The sequence below is a fragment of the Lithobates pipiens genome, unplaced genomic scaffold (genome assembly GCF_037356315.1).
Source record: "Lithobates pipiens isolate NorthernLeopardFrog02 unplaced genomic scaffold, aLitPip1_a1.2 Scaffold_25, whole genome shotgun sequence".
Lineage (NCBI taxonomy): Eukaryota > Metazoa > Chordata > Amphibia > Anura > Ranidae > Lithobates > Lithobates pipiens.
Window position 1 is genome coordinate 204,353,865 of NW_027507787.1, and position 19,938 is coordinate 204,373,802.

General features: G+C 42.8%; 1 protein-coding gene across 5 annotated transcripts in view; it reads right to left on the bottom strand.

The window, feature by feature from the left end:
• Positions 1-1,079: 1,079 nt before the first annotated feature.
• The window catches only part of CACUL1 (CDK2 associated cullin domain 1), a 33,320-nt gene continuing 14,461 nt past the window's right edge, over positions 1,080-19,938 (bottom strand). For 2 of the 5 annotated variants that reach the window (XM_077455458.1, XM_077455455.1), the window contains 2 exons: positions 6,875-6,918; positions 1,080-2,864 (listed from right to left, as the gene is read on the bottom strand). In XM_077455458.1, coding sequence (XP_077311584.1) covers positions 2,811-2,864; positions 6,875-6,918 — 98 coding nt within the window. In that variant the 3' untranslated portion in view covers positions 1,080-2,810. Of the gene's footprint in view, positions 2,865-6,874; positions 6,919-12,730; positions 12,896-14,443; positions 14,741-19,938 lie in introns of those variants that run through there. The other 3 variants (XR_013262836.1, XR_013262835.1, XM_077455456.1) reach the window with 3 other exon arrangements.

The following is a 19,938-nucleotide window of genomic DNA, read 5'->3' on the forward strand; positions in this document are numbered from 1 at the left end:
TGATGAGTAGTGCACAAATACTTTCATCTCGGTGAATGGAATCTTCTCAAGAATTTTTGACTTAAAAGGAGTTGTAAAAAGTCTCAAGGTACCACTTAGCCCTTGTACACACGGTCGGAGATTCCGACGCAATGTGTCCTATCGGACCGTTTTGTCGGATAATCCGACTGTGTGTGGTCTCCATCGGGAGTATCCGATGGACCAAGTTTTCCAACTTGTCCGTAAAATTTTCTGACAAAATGCTCCGATCGGACATACTCCGATCATGTGTAGCCTACTCCGACGGACAAAGTGCCACGCATGCTCAGATCAAATTCCTAGACCAAAGCTATTGGCTACTAGCCTGAACGTAGTCCCGTCGTAACGAAATAACGTTATGTACAATTGGATTTTCCAACAACTTTATCCGACCGTGTGTATGCAACAGTTTCGGACAAAATCCAACGGATTTGGTCATCAGAATGTCCGACCGTGTGTACAAGGGCTAAAAGGGTAAATTCATTTTTGATTTTGCAATTTTTGAAATTATCTCATGCTATATATGTTGATTATGGTTTTTGTTGGTGCCACATTGATCACTTTTTTTTTTTATGCTATAGAATAACTTCTCCACAGGGAAGAAAAGATCTATCACCTAAGGACACTAGCAAAAAACTGAAGTTTCATTGCGTTGGGTAAGGAATGTGTCCAAAAGCTTTGACAGTGTCAAATCACCTGAAGGTAGCAGCTTAGAACATAAGGTCTATGAATATCCAGACCATGTCCTATACAATTAATTTTTTGTAACTTTAAAAAAAAAAAAGAAAAAAAAATGCACAGTAATGAAATTATAGCATGTATTATATTTCTGTGAATTACATCTGCCTCTGTACAAGTATTGTCCCTCGTTGTGATACGATTGTTTAGTTCGCAAGTATATCACATTCTGACATTGCTCAGAACACAAGAACAGACAATTCTGAATTCTGTTTTTGGTTGAGGTGTTATTTAGCTGGTACCCTAATACTGGTGTGAGAACCCCTCAAATAACAGAAACACTGCAATGAACTGGGCATACTGGTAGACTGCAAAGCACTCTATTGTACAGATGATAAATATTTATTTTTCATTCAGTTATAGAAATAGTGCACAATATGTAACAAATATAGATCTCACAACAGAACAATCTCTGGTGTGTCTTCTGTCCTCCTAACCCCAGATTTGCTGCACCACCTTCCCAGCATCCTCCTGACCCCGTATTTGCTGTACCACCTTCTCGGGGGTTTAGGCATGAGCCTTGAAAGTCCATTGCATGTCACAGTTTGAATGCAGCAGACAGCTGGGAACGCGCAGAACAACGCAGCTGCTGGTTTTATTATGAGAACCTGTACAGCAGTGAACTAGCCATCCTTTGATTAATCTTCTCACAGGGTCATTTCTTTTACAGACCGCCCTCATATTTCAGCCATTTTTGCAGACTCACAGGAAACGAGGGTGAAGATTAATCTGCTGTTCGGAAGGAATCGAACCTGTCTGTCTATGAGAGAATCACACAGAATATAAAGGAGCTAAAACAAGCCTAATGTTAGTCAATGACTGCAGCTTGTCCGTGTTTACTCTCAAGCGTTGCGTTAAACAGTAGAAGGTACCCCAACAAATATCTCCTTTCTTCGCGTGGACCATTATATATCTGTTACCAGTTTTAAAGGAGAAAACAAAGTGCAGCGTGTCAAAAAAAAAACCCGAACTGAATCCCAGAGCACAAATATGAGGAGAAACCTGAACTGAATCCCAGAGCACAAATATGAGGAGAAACCTGAACTGAATCCCAGAGCACAGAAATGAGAAGCCATGAGCCAGGATATCCAACGAAGACTGCCATCCACATCTGACAGTGACCAGTTCATAGAGCAATGCAGTCTGCAGGAAAGATAGGAAGGGGATATATATTCACACAGAAATACAATTTACAAACTGCTGCCATCCCGATCTGAACTGTAAAAACCCAGGTCACATTTTGGGGCAAGTGGTCTTCTGTCTAGTGGCCTCCTCGGTGTGTTCAGTGGCAGCCTTGTTACCATGTCCATGTGTTCCCCAACGTGGAGGGGGAAACTCCTCAAACAATTTCCTATGAAGTCTATTACATGTCACGAGTTTCCAGCTTTTGTCATTAATTGTGTTTTAACGTTCAACTTCAGAACTGTCCATTGCTCATGGTGGCTGTTCACCTTCTCCACAGAATGTGGCGTCATGAAGGACTGGTTTACACTGACTGATGATGCCCAGGAAATGGGAAATTAACAAAATACAGGTACAAGGAACTGGGGGTGTTCTGCAATAACCCATCAGGAGTTTTACATTTACATATATGGGAATATGGAACACTTACTGGGTTATTTCATATCTTCCAACAGTTTTTATATAGAACGCAGCAACTAAAACGCAGCACACGGAACTCTCCACCCATAAAGAGAAACCAATTGGACACCTAAAGGTAAAGCACCTGGGACTGGACACCTGGAGGGGACAACGCAGGACACAAAAGTGAGACTGGTTAGGAAAGAGAGTCATCCTGTACAAGGCGGATCCATTGCTGAGGGTCGTTTCTCAACAATCACATGTATGTAGCAGCAAAGTTCAAGTTTTGTTTAATAAAAGAAAAAAAAAACCCATTTATATATATATATATATATATATATACACACATCTAAAAAAACACTCCTCTTCAACTCAATGTCCACATCAGCCAGCGTTTGGTGGGAGAAGTCAGGAGAAATCACAGCAGTCACAACATTCCATGACGATGGAACACAGGGCGCATGTACGATCGATCACCAAGGAGCCCAGCTCTTATCTGTAGTTCTGAGAGCCGCTGCAGGAACCATCTGGAAAAAAAAAAAGGGGGGTTAAGAGTTAAAAGCTGTCCTCCCAAAGACTTTGAGCAAGTAGGTGGGACTAGTTGGGGCTCTGTAAGATACACACATGGGAGCCAGGAATACAAAGGTGCATAGGGAAGTTTAATCTTTAAAGTGGTTGTAAACCTTAGACATGAAATATTAACAAAGCGTATCCCTCTATAGCAGTGGTTCTAAACTCCTGTCCTCAGGACCCATTAACAGGCCAGATTTTAAGTATTACCTTGGGGCCACGATAGGCAACCTGGGGTCTTCCAGCTGTTGCAGAACTACAAGTCCCATCATGCCCCTCTGAGAGTAATTGTAACTGCCAGTCTTGCAATGCCTCATGGGAAATGTAGTTCCACAACAGCTGGAGGGATATTGGTTGCCTACCCCTGTCTTGGGGAGATGCAGACTAGAATATTGCAATCACAGAGCAGCAAATGAGATCACTTGTCATGTATTTCAGTTATCTTGAAAACCTGGCCTGTTCATGGGTCCTGAGGGCAGGAGTTGAGAACCACTGCTCTATAGTGTTTACTTATCTCAATTAAGAGCACTAAGCGTCATTTCTGTCTGCTACTTTCTTCCTCTATCAGCATAAGTCACGTCTGACAAGTTTTCCTCAATGAGGATATTTGCCAGCACACCACGGATCATCAAGTAGAGTCCAAAGGATTTTTTTGAAGCAGGATCACATCACAAAAAGGTAGTGCAACGTTTAGTAGTCACGCAGGACAGCTTCCAAGGCATGTGAGGAGGTGAAGGGGTCCTGCGTGACTACAAAACGTTACACTACCTTTTAGTGATGTAATCATGCTTCAATAAAAATAGTTTGGACTCTACTTGATGACCTGTGGCGTGCTGGCAAATATCCTCATTAGGGCTTTCTGATCCAGCTAGCTGGTAGTTGCTGCAGCACCCAAAACATTTAGAGCTTTATCCAAGAATGTGTCCAATGGGAATATGGAGTACTTACTAATGACAAGTTTTCCTGACACCAAGAGACAAATGGTGACAGGGGAGGAGCTCTAGCTGATTGACAGCTTCAGCTCTGTTCCCGTGTGCTGTGTAAAAGGGTGTGTGTCTCTTTCCTCTAATCGTTTCTCAGAGCTCTCCTTACTGAGCTCTAAAGTGCGTAATTTCAGCTCTCTGCCCCGTTTTCTGAAAACTCAGGCAAGCTTTATAATTCATCATTTTGAACAGGTGAAGAGTAAAGAAGACTGCAGATAAACAGGTACAACTTATGTAGGAGGATTTGTTTTATCTCTGTGTATCACCTGAGGCCAGTCACTTCACTGGGTATATGTGAGGGTTTACAGCCACTTTAAGGGCAATAAAATCAGGGGCATTCAAAAGGGATGAGCATACTGGGAACCAGTATAGAAAAGCTCAGAGAGGCGAGTTCACAGAGGGGAGCCAGAGTAGAAGAAGGCATAGAAGCACAGAGGGGCAAGGTCACAGGAAGAGGAGACAAGTTTGCTGGAATATACAAGGCTGCGGTATCAATATGGACAAACATCAGTCTGCAATTATATCAAAACTAAATAAAGCAAGGGTTTTGCAGAGCATCCATTCATCGTTCACTTCAATATAGTACAAGCAGCACTGACCATTCACCTCACCAGGCCTAAATCACTCACGTTCATCTCCACAATGTAAGAGCCCACAATCCCTAAGTGCCTTCAGAGATTTGGGTCAGCTCCTTCCCTCTTCAGGTTTTCTGCACACAAAAGGGGGTTATTTACTAAAACTGGAGGGTGCAAAATCTGGTGCAGCTCTGCATAGAGCACCAATCAGCTTGTAAGTTTTATTGCTCAATTGAACAAGCTGACGTTAGAAGCTGATTGGCTACCATGCACAGCTGCACCAGTTTTAGTAAATTGGCCCTAAAGTGTACTAGCAACCCTCAGCACATGGATGCAGGCTGGCAAACATAAACTTGGCATAAAACTTGGAAAGAACCCGTGTCAGGAACATGGAAAGAACGTAACACTCCCATTGCAGAATTGTCTGTGATGGTACAAGCTCCAGGCCTGTTATCCTAAACCAGTGGTTCTCAACCTGGGGGTTGAATGATGATTTGCCAGGGGTCATCGAATCCTGGGCTGTTCCTGAAGCCCATGCTGCTCTCCCAGCCTTTGTGCGGCCGCCCAGCAGGACTATCCCTGGAGCCTGTGGCCGACCCAGCTGGGCTGTTCCTGGAGCCCATGGCTGCCCACTCAGCCTCTTCGCAGCCAACCATTCAGTTTATGGCATGGCTCGGGGGCAGGGACTAGAGGCCAGGAATGTGAAGTGGGAGGGGCTGGATGAGATCCTATCTCCTGATTTTGGCATAGGTGTCACTGCTACGAGACACCACAAAGTCGGAGACACAGTGAGTAACACTACCTGCGCTTATAGTTGACTCGGGGAGCGCTAAATGTCTGCAGTTTAGGGGCACAAACGACTTGTCTTGCCTTGGATGCTGACAACCCACACAATTAAAACTACTGTTGGGTGTCCGCACAACTTGGGAAATGTTATCAAGGGGTCACGGCACTAGAAGGTTGAGAACCACTGTCCTAAATGAAGATTTGCTACTTACCAAGCCACTGACCTGAAACAAACATGCATATCAGATGTCCCAGCACTTTATGCTTGTTCAAATCAGTTATTAAAGGGTAAGTTCACCTTTACAGAAAATCTGTAAGGTGAACTTACACTGGACCCCCTCCCCGTCCCCCACTGGTCCCGCTATACAGAAGTCCCACCATCATCCGCTGTGACACATTCGGTCACCGTTTCACTGATCGGGGTATTTGAAATTCCTGAAGCGTAATCTCCTAAATGTACCTTGTAAAAGGTATGTATAGGAGGCATTCTAATTGGTCGGTGCTGACCAATCAGAACTCGCTTAACCCGCCTTGTCAGCACTGGAGAAGAAGAGAGAAAGCCACAGGGATTTCAAATCCCTGGACCGGTAAATCGGCGACCTGATGTCTCTCAGGGGGTGATCGCGGTGATGGGGAGGGGGTCCAGTGTAAGTTCACCTTACAGATTTTCTGTAAAGGTGAACATACACTTTAAGAACTAAAGGATAAGTATGATCAGCACAGATGCTGCCCCTTTTAAAATAAATTAGCACACTGGCAGCTGCCATACAACTATAGGGACTAGTGCTCTTTACTACAGTGCACACAGAACATTCCATCACACTCCGTGTCCCATACGACCCTCCCAAAGTGAAGAACAAGTCAGACAAAGATCTGCACTATGCACCATTAAATCCCCACTCAGCAGGGACAAGAGTTCAGCTTTAAAGGATAAGTTCACCTTTGGTAACCATATTCAGGGTGTAACATGTAACAAATGGACCAGCCTCTGCAGCCCCCAATCCCTGCAGTGACAGCTAGCGGGTTTCTTCTCCCTCCCTGCTAGCTGTCGCGTCACCGACTGACAGGACTATGTACATTGAAAAGCTACAAGGTCATGCAGCCTTTGCAGCTATCGGCTTGTAGTTTTCAATTAACTATCACAGTGCTGTGGAGCACCATGGTAGTTCATTCATGCTTCCTGTCAGATTGTATCTGCTTGCCCATACAGGATGTACAGGGAAACAGATACACTGGCAGATCTGCTGGAGACCTGCATGGCACCAATGGTGCAATGCTTTACAGCAGTGTTTCTCAATTCCAGTCCTCATGGCCCACTAACAGGTCATGTTTTCAGGATTTCCCTCAGATGAAACAGCTGGGGTAATTACTAAGGCAGTGAAACTGATCAAATCACCTGTGCAAAATAATGGAAAGCCTGAAAACATGACCTGTTAGTGGGCCATGAGGACTGGAATTGAGAAACACTGCTTTACAGGCTCCAAAAAAAAAAAAAATGCACATTTATTTAACAGCAAAAAAATGTGTATTATCATTTTTTTCCAAAAAGTGAACTTATTCTTTGAAAGAAAAGTGACATCATTCCTTATGGTGCAGAAGTAAAACTGATGTGGGGACACTTACTGTATGACAAGTCTTCTCCGGCTCTTTTCCGGGACTGGTCTCCTCTGCAGGGCGAAAGGAGAAGATGAAAATTGAATGGTGCCAAAGCAATATCTTCATTCTGACTGTGCTAAAATCTGACTGGCAGATGCAGCTTACTACACTTTACAAACCATCACTGCTTTCCACAGCACTTTTATGCCCTGTACACACAGTCGGACATTCCGATGACAAAATCCGTCAGATTTTTTTCCAACAGATTTTGGCCCAAACTTGTCTTGCATACACACAGTCACTCAAAGCTGACGGAAAATGTGATCCTTCAGAACGAGGTGACATAAACCACGTATGACGGGACTATAAAGAGGCCAGTAGCCAATAGCTTTCATCCCATAATTTATTCTGAGCATGCGTGGCACATTGCGCGTCAGAATTCAGAATTTAAACGATCGGATTTTGTTGTCGTAAAATTTTAGATCCAGATCTCAAACATTGTGTGTCAGAAATTACGATGGAAAAAGTCAGATGGAGCCCACACACGATCGGAATGTCCGACAACACAGTCCGACCGCACATTTTCCGTCGGAAAGTCCGACCGTGTGTACAGGGCATTAGAGTGAAGTGTTAGAGCACAATGAATCATACACAGATTAGCTACATCATCTATAATATATATGATTTCCCTGACATATCTTTGAATACAGCATTAAGAAAAGAATATCTGTTGAAGAGTTACATCATCACTGACATATATAACATTTCTCCTCTAAATCTAAGAATAGAGCATAAGAGATTGCATGACGATGAGCTGCATCATCTCTAATAAATATAACATTCCCACTCCTGTTCTCTGCATACACCAATAGGTAATATATGTCAATTAGCTGTATCCCTGTATGATCGAACATCCCCCATCCTGATCATTGAATACAGCAGCAGGAAAACTATTTTTTTTTTTAGTTGCATCCTCTCTACAGGGTCCTTTCACACGGTGCGGTTTCCGCCTGTGATCCGCTTTCTTAGCAGGAATCTGTCTGCTGATCCCCGCTGAGCAGGCAGATGAGGTCTATGTCCACTTATGCAGAGTGGACAGACACAGCCTGCTCTCCTCTCTGGGAGGTCAGATGTAAACAGACCACCTGTCCGTTTACACCTGACTGCCATGCGATCTGACCCACTGAACGCAAGAGGAATGGATCCCCATCCATCTGTTTTTCGCGGATCAGATTGGATGTTGGCAGGTGTAAACCAGACATGTCCGTTTACAACCGTAACTCCACAGAGACCTCCAAGGACCCAGAGGATGCCAATTTTGAGGAAACCCTTTGGATGGAGTGTATGTGATGTCATTACGTTCAGGCGGGTTGGGAGACACTGCAGCCAGCATGTTTTTTTTGTTTTGTTTTTTTACATTGATGCCTTTCAAATACTGCCTAAGTGTAAGTGTAGCGCTCTTTTTTTAATGAAGATACTTTGGCTATATTGAACTATGAGGTTTTTCCCTGCATCTCACACATGCTCTTGTGGAGATTGACTCTCTGATGCCATAAGGGCTGGTTCTCATAGTCCATTGCAGTCTGCTGATTAAATACACTGGGAATTTGTTGCCAATGGGAGCCTCCTGCCAGGAGATGGAGTTTGTGCAACTCGTTTGGTAAGTAGCCCCCCTCTTTTTTTCTCAAAGGAGCATATCTGAGCACTGAAGCGCTGTCAAATGGAATTTTTGCAGCACTAAGCACTTTATTCACCATTAATTGCACAAAGACTTTGTAATGTATTAGGGGACTTTTGTGGTGGACTTTATATCATTAAAGGGGTTGTAAACCCTTGTGTTTTTTTCCCCCTTAATGCATCCGGCCCCCTTGCTTCCCCATTTTATTTACCTGAGCCCCTTCATTTCTTCGACAGGGATGCGCCATCCCTCTCTCCACGGGGTCCTGGCTCTTGATTGGATAGATTGATAGAAGCGCAGCCATTGGCTCCCATGATGTGGGGCCCGAGGCCGAATCCGCCATTCGTGTCTATGGATTCAAATGCTGGACTCGGGAGCGTGTCCACAGAACGCTTCTCCTAGGGGGTTATCTGATGCAGGGAGGAGCCGCGAGAGCCACAGGGGGACCCCAGAAGAGCAGGTTCGGGGCCACTCTGTGCAAAATGAGCTGCACAGTGGAGGTAAGTATGATATGTTTGTCATTTAAAAAAAAAAAAACAATCCTTTACAATCACTTTAAGGCTGGGTTAACACTAATGCAATGCCAGACATCAAGTGATTTGCACTACATTGCTGTGCACATCACATGCGATGTCTGTGCGATGCCGCATTCGCACCAAAGGCGCCTTTTTTTGGTCTTCATTGGAATCGGATGGCATGGGTGTTCACAACCATGCGATTCAATTCCACAGTTCGCACTGCGTTCTGCAAACTGATTTGAGGGCGTCAGTAACTTTCTACGGACATCCGCAGCAGTTCGCAGAGAGCAGTGTGAACTGTCTGAGAGTTAAATGCGATACAAGAACCCACACAGGAACTGGGTTGGGTAGGTTGCCCCCTGCATCGAATATGTGTGAACCCAGTCTAAGAGTCACTGTATTTTATTTGTTTGCTTATATTTTGGATTTTATTTATTCATTGCTTATTTTGCACTCATTTGTGATTTCATGTTTTAGTAGTTTTCAAGACTTATTTGCTTTATTGCACTTATTCACTAATTCGTACACTTAAAAGGGACAGCGTACCTTTTTTTAGTCTGGACATATCCGTTTACACTCTCTGCTCCATAGAGAAAAATGAAGGTTCCTAGAAATTTCATCTGAAAGGGGCTTAAATAGATAATAGGATTTTTGTACTTGCCATAAATTTCTGTTCTTGGTTAATTGAGGGATGCATGACATTTGGGTTTTCCTGATGCCAACAGGAGTAGTAGGACACTGGCAAACAAAATAGTGACCAGCCCGGTATAGCCCCTCCCACATCCAACATACCTTGTAACAAAGCAGTGCCGAGAGCAAGACCATAAAACACAGAGGGCAGGGATCTGTGCCCCACAATGAACTCCAAGAAAAAGATTTTACAGTAAGTACAAAAATCATATTCTTTTTCGTTCATTGAAGGGCACAGGATACAGAGACATTTGGGATGTCCAGAAGCAGCCGGAGGAGTGGGTCAACCCCTCTGGTCCCAGGTTTTCGCCATCTACATTGGCCTTTACGATCGACTGATGAGACCCACACCAGAGGTAGCTCTATTGTCTATGCTCCCGAGCTCCATACCCTCGCAAAAACGTACTCTGCTCCGATTTTTCCTATCGGCAACCAGACAACTTATACCCCTTTTTTGGAAAACCACTACCACCCCTCCCCTGTCCTCCTGGGTTTCAGTGGTCAATGACATCATGCGTATGGAAGAGATGATAGCCTTAGACAATGATACCTTCTATAAATGTAAAACTCTATGGCTCATCTGGATCAAACACTCTACCTTTGATGCCCTGAAAACCCTATTGACCCCCCTTAACTAAACTAACTATATTCTGTCCCCTTGAACCCCCCGACATGTTGCACCAGGGCTTGCTGGTTTCTAAGCTGAGCTGCATCAGATTTTTCATTCTCCAGTTTTAGTAAATCAATCCCATTGCGTCTTCCTAATGGAAGTTGTGGCCATGAGGCAGACTGCTACTGCATGAATTACAGCCAGACAAGCGAAATCTCCTTCTGATGTACTGGAAAACAACAGAGAGATAAAAGAACAATGTCCTGGTTAAGGTGAAGGGCTGAGATCCCCTTAGGAAGGAAACTGGCTCTAGGTTCCAACACAACTTTGTCTCTATGTAAAGATCAGAAAAAGGTTCTTTACAGGATAAAGCTGCTGATTCGGACACACTCCCTTGCAGGAGTGATGGCAACAAGGAAAGCAAGCCTGTGATCCAGAAGGGGAATATCCCTGATAAGTTCACAAGGTGGTGCAAAGAGTGCAAAGAGAACCAAATTCAGATCTTACAGAGACTGGTGAAAGTACAAGGGGGAGCCAAGAGTAACACCCTGTACAAAAGTCATCACCACTGGCTTCCCAGGTCTATTCTGACTTTTCTCACATAAGTCTAAAAATTTGCTTTTTTTTTTGCTGGAAAATTACATGGGACCCTCAAAATGATATATTTTTTTTAAGCAGAGGCCCTAAAGAATAAAATGGTGCTGCAATTTTTATGTCACACGGTATTTTCAGTGCGGGTTTCAAACACAATGTTTTTGGAAAAAAAATCACTTTGGTGAATTATAATGCATGAAAACACAATATGATACCCAACTGTTTGGTAAAATATACAACATGATATGCCGAGTAAATAAATACCCAACCTGTCAAACTTTAAACCGGTAGTAAACCGCAGTTAAAGAAAAAGAAAAAAAAAATTACCTGCAAGGCAATTTCATACTGTGCTTGTATACATCGCAAACTAGCACATTAAGACAGACTTACCTTAAAATGAAGCCCTCCAGCGTCGCACTGTCACCGCTGAGAGGGCTTCCATCTTCACCCGGTCTTCCTTCTGGGTTTGCCTCAAGCTACATGCCGTTTACGGCACAGGACTCTGAAAGTCCAGCACAGTATGGCGGACCTTCAAGGCGCATGCGAAGGTGACATCATCGGCTGCATGCACTGTGAATTTACCCTAAAAAGTGCAAGTTTAGGAGAAATTCACAAAAAAAAACCCTGCCCGCAGCTCCTCAGGACCGGCGCTGTGTGTCAGCGCCGGTCCTGGGGAGTTCCAGGCAGGAGTTTTCAGGCGAGGCCGCTGCTTCGGCCTAGTCCACGGTGTCCGGCCTCACGGACTAGGCCGAAGCCTAAAAACTCCTGCCTGTGCACCTCGGGACCGGTGCGGTGTCAGCACCGATCCTGGTGAAAAAAAATAATAATAAATAAATAAATAAATAAAATATAAAAAAATGGATTTGCTGAAATTTTGAATCGATTTGACCTCTCAACTCGATTCAAGATTTAAATTGATTTTTTCCCCAGCCCTAAGTGTAGCATGACCATGCAATTGTTATTCAAATGTGACAGCGCTGAAAGCTTACAAATGGCCTGAGTAGGAAGGGGGTGTAAGTGCCCAGTATTGAGGTGGTTAAACATTTCCATAGGAGATGCTTTATGAGCCTTTACAGGCTACCGGTTTACAGTTGCACAAGAGGTCTGGTGTTGGAATTATTGCTCTTGTTATAACATTTGTGAGAATACCTCCCGTTTGACCGACCTACATATGAGTTTGTCTTTTGCGCCCGAGCACAGGGGGACAACTTTATTGCTATCACAAGGGATGAACATCATCCCTTGTCATACCATGGGTGGAGAAAGGCACTTTTTACTCAGACATCCTGGGTCTATTACACCCCAGAGCTTTCCTCTGCTGTTAAAAGCATCTGATCAAACTGAGATATGTCAGATTAGACGCTTTCACAGGCCGGTAACAGCCTGTTTACATTAGACCGTAACCAGTTGCTTAGACCATAGAGATGATTAGGGACATTTCGGATCTCTGTTATCTCTATGGTAAGCCGGAGGAACTGCTGGTTTGAGTCCCGGGATCCCTGGTGGGATGGGAGAGCCTGTGAAGGCATTGGGCCCCCCTTCTGCACATTTAACAGCAATCCAGTGGCTTTTTAGCTTTTACATGGAAAAGCATCACTGGTAGAAAAAAGCGATACCGGGGCAGCTACAGCCATGGCCCCAGTATAACCGCTTCAACCAGAGGATGTACGGGTACGCCCCTTTGGAGGAAGTGGTTAAAGTGATACTAAACAGAGACGTGTTAATTGCCATAATTCATTCACATATATCATATCATGCCACTGTATTTTGTTTTTTTTCCCCCCTCTAAGTACCTTATTCCTGCAGCGCTGTTGTGTGGTCACATGATCTTTCCCTGTTCTTTGGCATCTGCAGGAAAAGATCTTTAGGAGGGGCTTCTATTACTCTGCTGATGTGTGCCCTCTACAGTATGAGCCTGTGTCTGGCCAGCCCTGATTGGTGCTGTGCCGGTCACTTGACTAAAAACAAAAAAAAACAACAAATAAAAAAACACAAAAAAATTCAAATTAGATTATAAATACCAAATAACTGTTTTACAGCTCCCAATAAATCTTTATTGAACATCAAATGTGTATTTTTTGTGCATTAATATGGTGTAGGCAGAGTCAAATATAATTGACATTATCTTTTATTTTGTTCAGACGCCATCTGCATCCGAGGCTCTTTTTACTTTACAAGTATTAGAAATTACATTTGATATATTTAATACTGGATTTAGATTAAAACAAAGCGTTTTTGTGAATTATTTTATTGAATGTAATCAATTAGCATACTATATACCGCCTCCATAGTGTTTAGCAATATAAGAACATGGAGGAGGAAGGGGAGTGTCATTTACCACTGTGTATACACCCACATGTGTGACTCTATAGTCATGTAAGCTGCAGATTTCGAAAAAAAAGAAAAAGGAACAGCTTAAAAGGGGAACTGAAACTGGAGCATGCTCCAGAGGGGACACCAGCTGATCTACACAATCTCAACCTGCAGTGGCAACACAGAGAAGATGGGAGGGACAGCTGAAGGCAGGATAAACCAGGTATATTACGCAAAACAAATGCTTTAGTGGCTTTGTAAATATGAATACTCTGTTATATAGCATGTAATGAGAGTTTTTCATAGTCTGGGTTTAATGACACTTTAAAGAATGAGAGATTAGCGGTCTCTGGAACAAGATTGCAAGCGCTAGGTTTGACCCTTGGTGGTAATCAGGGACAACTGCTGGTTCAGATCTAAACTTAAAAAAAGTCAGAATATGCCGCACAGAATATTTTATGGTATAAAAGCAATGTCTTCTATGTGCGAGAGTAGACTTTTAAAAATTTAGAGAAGCCTCCATCCTTCAAGACCTGGGCTTCAACAGCCATATTGGTAAAGTCAATGACCGTGAAGTAGGAAGGTAAACTGATGTTTGGGATAGAAGTTCCTGAAGATGTGGAAGGTCCCATGGAGTGTCTGCTCATAGTCTGATCAGGTCGATAACACATCAGTAAAAGTAACATCAGAAGTAACACATCCACCTGGGCCAGTCCAGAGCTATATGAATCTTGGGAATGCTCCACAACCAGATCCTGAGATACAGACGAGGAAGATGATTCAGGAAAGGAAGGCCACAGATCTGGTATTGATCCCAGAGTCACCAGAGCTCCCGCCATAGAAAGTATCTGCATCTGGGGACAAACCTGTTGAGCTTGTTAACACTCAAGAACAGGAGGTCCACATTCAGCATTCCCCACCTGCAGCACGGTTTCTGGAACACCTCTGGGAGTAGAAACCATTGCCCTGGGTCCAGGTGCTGCTGGCTGAGATACTCTGCCTGACAATTATAAAAGGCTGGAATGTCAATAGCAAACAAGGCTGGAACATCAAGCTGTGCCTAGGACAAAATTCTTGCTACCTTTTGTTGCCACAGCATGACTTTTGGCTCCTAACCCATGGCTGATGTACACCACTTGTTAAAGGAAGGATTTGTTGAAAATGATGGACATTATAGGCGTAACACAGCAAAATTCATAAAAAAGTTAACTAAGTTTATTTACAACAATTAAAATGTTGAAATGCAATAGCACATACAGAGACATGCATATTTTCACAATGATTGCCTCAGAGCATGTCGATTACACTGTCGTCACCGTCAAATCGGACCATAAATGACTCGGATATCCGAGTACTATACCCAAATGCAGGAAATAATCACAGTTGTCAAGAATGAACAACAATACAGACAGTATATCATACAACACTCGGCTCGAATTGCCCTACATGTTACGCGTTAGACAACGCTTCGTCAGGAGCTTTGGCATTTTCTAAAAGTGAAAATAAAAAGAAAAAACATATACATAAATTCAAAACAATTCATATATACACACAAATATCATAATTTTGCTAAAATGGACCCAGAAAAAAAAAAATTGTAAAAGTTAGACATCGATGGTACAGACTACCAAGACATACTCTGTTCCCTTTGGGAAGTGTAATTTTCTTTATGCAAGGGGACAGCCTGGATTCATTTAATCTATAGCCGGGCATCTTTGGATCATTTTGGGTACACCAGTAAATATTGGTCACCTTAACGTACTTAATACTAGGTGCGAAAATACACATAGATACAGTTAGTTGCTTTTTATTACTCTTTTATTAATAATAGATTCAGCTATAAAGCACTAAATTTACGCTATATGCATATGTATTATATACAGATTGTCCCAATTGGACAAAATAAGTTTTCTTCTCTTTTTCCTCTGGTCGTTTACCAAGTCTTAGACCACCATCAAACTGACTAGAATGTTATCCTTATTAGGAAAAGTAAGTAATGTAACAGCTACAACTATGATTTGTTCACCATATCTATAAATGAGTAACATATTATTCCCTAGTATCAGTGTATTTTGTTACACCTGTTCCCATGGTTAATTATATCCCACACCAATAGGGTCCCCCCTTTTTATTTGTATTTCTTCTTTTTTCCCCTTTTCCTCCCCCCCCCCCTTTTTTTTCTTCCGGGTCCATTTTAGCAAAATTATATTTGTGTTTATATATGAATTGTTTTGAATTTATGTATATGTTTTTCATTTTTACTTTTAGAAAGTGCCAAAGCTCCTGACGAAGCGTTGTCTAACGCGTAACATGTATGGCAATTCGAGCCGAGTGTTGTATGATATACTGTCTGTATTGTTGTTCATTCTTGACAACTGTGATTATTTCTTGCATTTGAGTATAGTACTCGGATATCTGAGTCATTTATGGTCCGATTTGACGGTGACGACAGTGTAATCGACATGCTCTGAGGCAATCATTGTGAAAATATGCATGTCTCTGTATGTGCTATTGCATTTCAACATTTTAATTGTTGTAAATAAAACTTTTGTTAACTTTTTTTTATGAATTTTGCTGTGTTATGCCTATAAAGTCCATCATTTTCAACAAATCCTTCCTTTAACAATTTCAAGTATCGGGACGTGGCACTTTGTTATTATTATCTTTGACGTATCCACAGTACTACTCTGTGGTGATACGAAATTGTTTTGATGTACACCACTGACATGGCATTCTTCAACTGGAATGTGATCTGAATACCCTCCAATCAGGATGTCCCAACGAAATTGCCCAAAGCTCCAGAATACTGCTTAGGAGATGGGATTCCTCCATCTACCAAATCCCCTGCACCAACAAGTTGTCTAGGACTCCTCCCCAGCCTGACAAGCTGGCATCCATTGTGATGATCTTTCAAGAGATCAGAAGGAAGGATTCCCCCAGCTCCAGTGCTGGATTCTTGAGCCAACAAGTCAGAGACAACCTGGTTCTTGGTGTCAGGTGAAAATCGGTTTTGCCAGAGACTAAAGCAAACACGCAGCTAGTTTTACAAGGCACTTAGGAGAATGGAAAGTAGTACTATATGTACTTTTTCCCCCCCATCAAGAACTAAATAATGCTAAATATATAAATAATTCTTCTTTAACCACCTGTCTTACCAGGGCAATTAAAAAAAAATGTTTGCACACAGGTTAAAATCTGCATTTTTTCCCTCGAAAATTGCTTTGAAACAGCTACACGTTCCTGGCGAGCAGATTTTCCTCTATCTACTCTTGCATAATATATTGGGGAATTTTGGCATGGTTCTGGACTCCCTGAAAGATCAGGAGAGTCTGGCACCAGAGGGGAAAGAGGGGCTTGGCTCTTTGGTGGTACTGTAAAAGTGATCACGTGGCTTTTTAGGGCTGTACCTTCAAAACAAGGATTGTCTAGACACCCCTTAATGGAGATGTTCTGTGAGAATAATAGTGCAAAGACAGAGGCTAGAACTTAAAAATACATAGGGTTTTAAAAGATGGGCTGAACAGCGGGATCACAAACTAGAAGTGTTGAGGATCCACAGCAAAGCAAAGGATGTTCTGACATACTACTGAAACAGAGACATGCAGGTACATGTTTCTGATGTGTCCAGCAAGTTTCCCTGATGAAAGAAGGCTATAGCAGACCTGATGGATCCCATGGTAACTGTGCAAAGGTTAAAATAAAATCCCTGAAACCTTTCTGCCACAAAAACGAAGGTGATAACCACTTGCTCCAGATAACCACTTGCTCCATGTAGCCCTTGCGGGTCGCAAGGGCTACATGGAGGCCTGTTAATTTGCATTGTGACACTGGAAGGGAGGGAGTTGGGATTGAAACTCTAGTTTTTACCCCATGGAAACCAACTCCCATACCCAGGCATGCAAGATAATGCCCCTCCCCCAATTTGTAAATTGGGATTGCTGAAGGGTTTAAGGACCCAAGGTTTACAGTAAATAAAACTGAGCTCCTGGATTGGGTTTTGCTTTTAGAGGTTGACAACTAGGAGTAATAAAAGAAACTCCTTTTTGGTCTCAGAACGGGGGCAATTCTTCCCAGCTTTAGGATTAGACCTTTTCTGCTGCTGTGGATGAGTATTCTCATCCCCAGTAACATCCTGAGGGTGTCCAAAGGAGCTCTGAATAGACATTGACCCTCAAAGAACATGCGTGGTGTTTTTCTCTGCCTGGTTGGTAGCGCAAAATTATACCAAATTTTTCTCTGCATGGTAAATGATAGACTAATCTGGAAAAGAAGACAGGAGACATCCACTAACTTGAATATACAGTACTAAAGAACTGTTGGGATGAACTCAAATCACTCCATAAATAAAGGATTAGTACGAAATAAAGCTGGATCCCTTGCCATGAGTTTTGTCCATTTGCCTAATGTTTGACAATCTAACATCACTGCCAAACAGGTTGCGAATTAGGATCTGTTACAGCAAACAAGGTTTTGAAAAGGATCTCAGAACCTTTATTTATAGGATCCTTAAAATACTGGTGCATCCTCCACAGGATTTGTCAGTGCTTTATTAGGACACTGCCAGATCAACTGTGGGAACAGTCAACTTCCTAATAAAGATTCCCTCAAACATGTATTGGATTGCTAAAAAAATTTTTAGGTGTAAAAAGTTTATCAAGGGTTTCCTAGTTGGCGTACAAGACCTCTGGGAACAGGGTGTACATGGGAATTTTTAATAGCGAAGGATCCTAGACTGGTAGTAGCACTGCAGGAAGCGGTTGGCTGTTCCTCCATCTTTAGGCTGGCATGTGCCACATCAATAAAAGCCAATATGGTGTCTCTCAGCCAGGAATTTATAGCAGCTGCCTGTGACAATCTCAAAGGCTACAGGTAGGGCAGATAATGATTCAGCCGGGAAAGGCATTGAGGTACTCTAAGCCCTTGTACACACGGTCGGACATTCCGACAACCAAATCCGTCGGATTTTGTCCGAAACTGTTGTATACACACGGTCGGACAAAGTTGTCAGAAAATCCGATCGTACTTACAGTGATGATGTTATTTCGTTAGGACGGGAATACGTTCAGGCTAGTAGCCAATAGCTTTGGTCTAGGAATTTGATCTGAGCATGCGTGGCACTTTGTTCCGATCGGAATTCTCTACACATGATCATGTTGTCGGAAATTTTTATAGCCCAGCTGGAAAACTTGGTCCGTCAGATACTCCGACGGAAACAGTCCGATGGAGCCCACACACTGTCGGATTATCCGACAACACGGTCCTATCGGACATTGTCCATCGGAATGTGCGACCGTGTGTACAAGGGCTTATGGCTTTGCAATCAGAGTCAGCAATCAAAATCCTGCATAACTGCAGAGAAATCCTCCTGTTTTATAGCCAAGAAGGGAGCCACACCCAATAGAGTTAAAGAAGACTCCAAGGAATCTAGGGACTCAAACAATAGAAAACATTCCAGGCAGTCCGTGTCAGTCTCTTCAGAGGAAACACTGCAGACTGCCCCGGAATTGTTAGTGGCTTGCTAGCTGGAAGGACCTGGTATAGCAGGACTGCTCCTCGTGTTTGAGATTTAAGGTGTTGCATCTCCAGCAGGGACAACCAGGCTCTAGTACAAGATTAAAACCTGAGCACTTAACAGCCAACTGCTGAAAGATGGCAAATTTCATGTAGCCAGAGGGACCAGGTCACAATAGGTGTCAGCAAGGACCACCTAGAATGAAACTGAGGGTTGAAAAGGAACAATGTTGGGAAGAAGAGCGTAGAGTGTGCAAACAAGACACCTCATTAACGATACATCACTGAAGTCCTCAGCATTAGTAATAATGGCAACAAACAAATCTACTAAATAAAGTATCTCTCAAAGGTTCAGCCAGAGCTCTTTTGAGGTCCTTTGAGGACGTCCTGTGGGAGGGCGAAATGCATTGACGTGACTCACTTCCGGCACTGACATCACTTCCGGTCTCATAGGAACGCTCCTAATGGTATTTTCTGCATCTTCTCACAATTTCAATGCCTGTTTTTAGCTTACTTTTGTAAGTATACCCTTTAAGAACAATACATTTGCTTTCTTAGCGTACTTCAACATTGGTCTCTCTTTTTTCTTCCTTTCTGGATACCCGTTTTGTATGGCTGAGTATTTACGTTGAAGGATCGTCTATCATCTCATCAGTGAACCTGCCACCCTGTGTTTCTGGATATCGTTCTAAGCCTGTATTGACTCCCAGATTGAAAAGCTGGGTGTCATTGTGATTTGGGGAATGGGGACACATGTGGGGGGTGTCTTGGTACGCCTGAAAAAAAAAATGTCTGCAACATTTTTTCTCTGCACTTTTTGCACACCAGATGTGAAGCATTCCCTGTGATTTTGCACATTAGTTGTGAAGCACCTTTTTAGTTTTATATGGACTATAGTTTTCATTTATATGGACTATATGTTTTTTGTCGCCTATTATGGGTCTTTGTTTGTGAGCGCTGTATTTACATATTTTGTCAGCCAGAGCTCTTGGGCTAACAGTACACAAAGGTCTGAAAAGTGTCACAACGTAGAGCTCGGAGTCTGAATGTCACATTCCAGGCAGGCCTGGAAATCTTTGGTCCAGCCTCAAAATGTAAGCCAATATGGTTAGCTGCATAAACAGACAAGCTATACAAGCAAGCAGCGTGTAGATGAAGTCTTAATAGAACAAAAAAT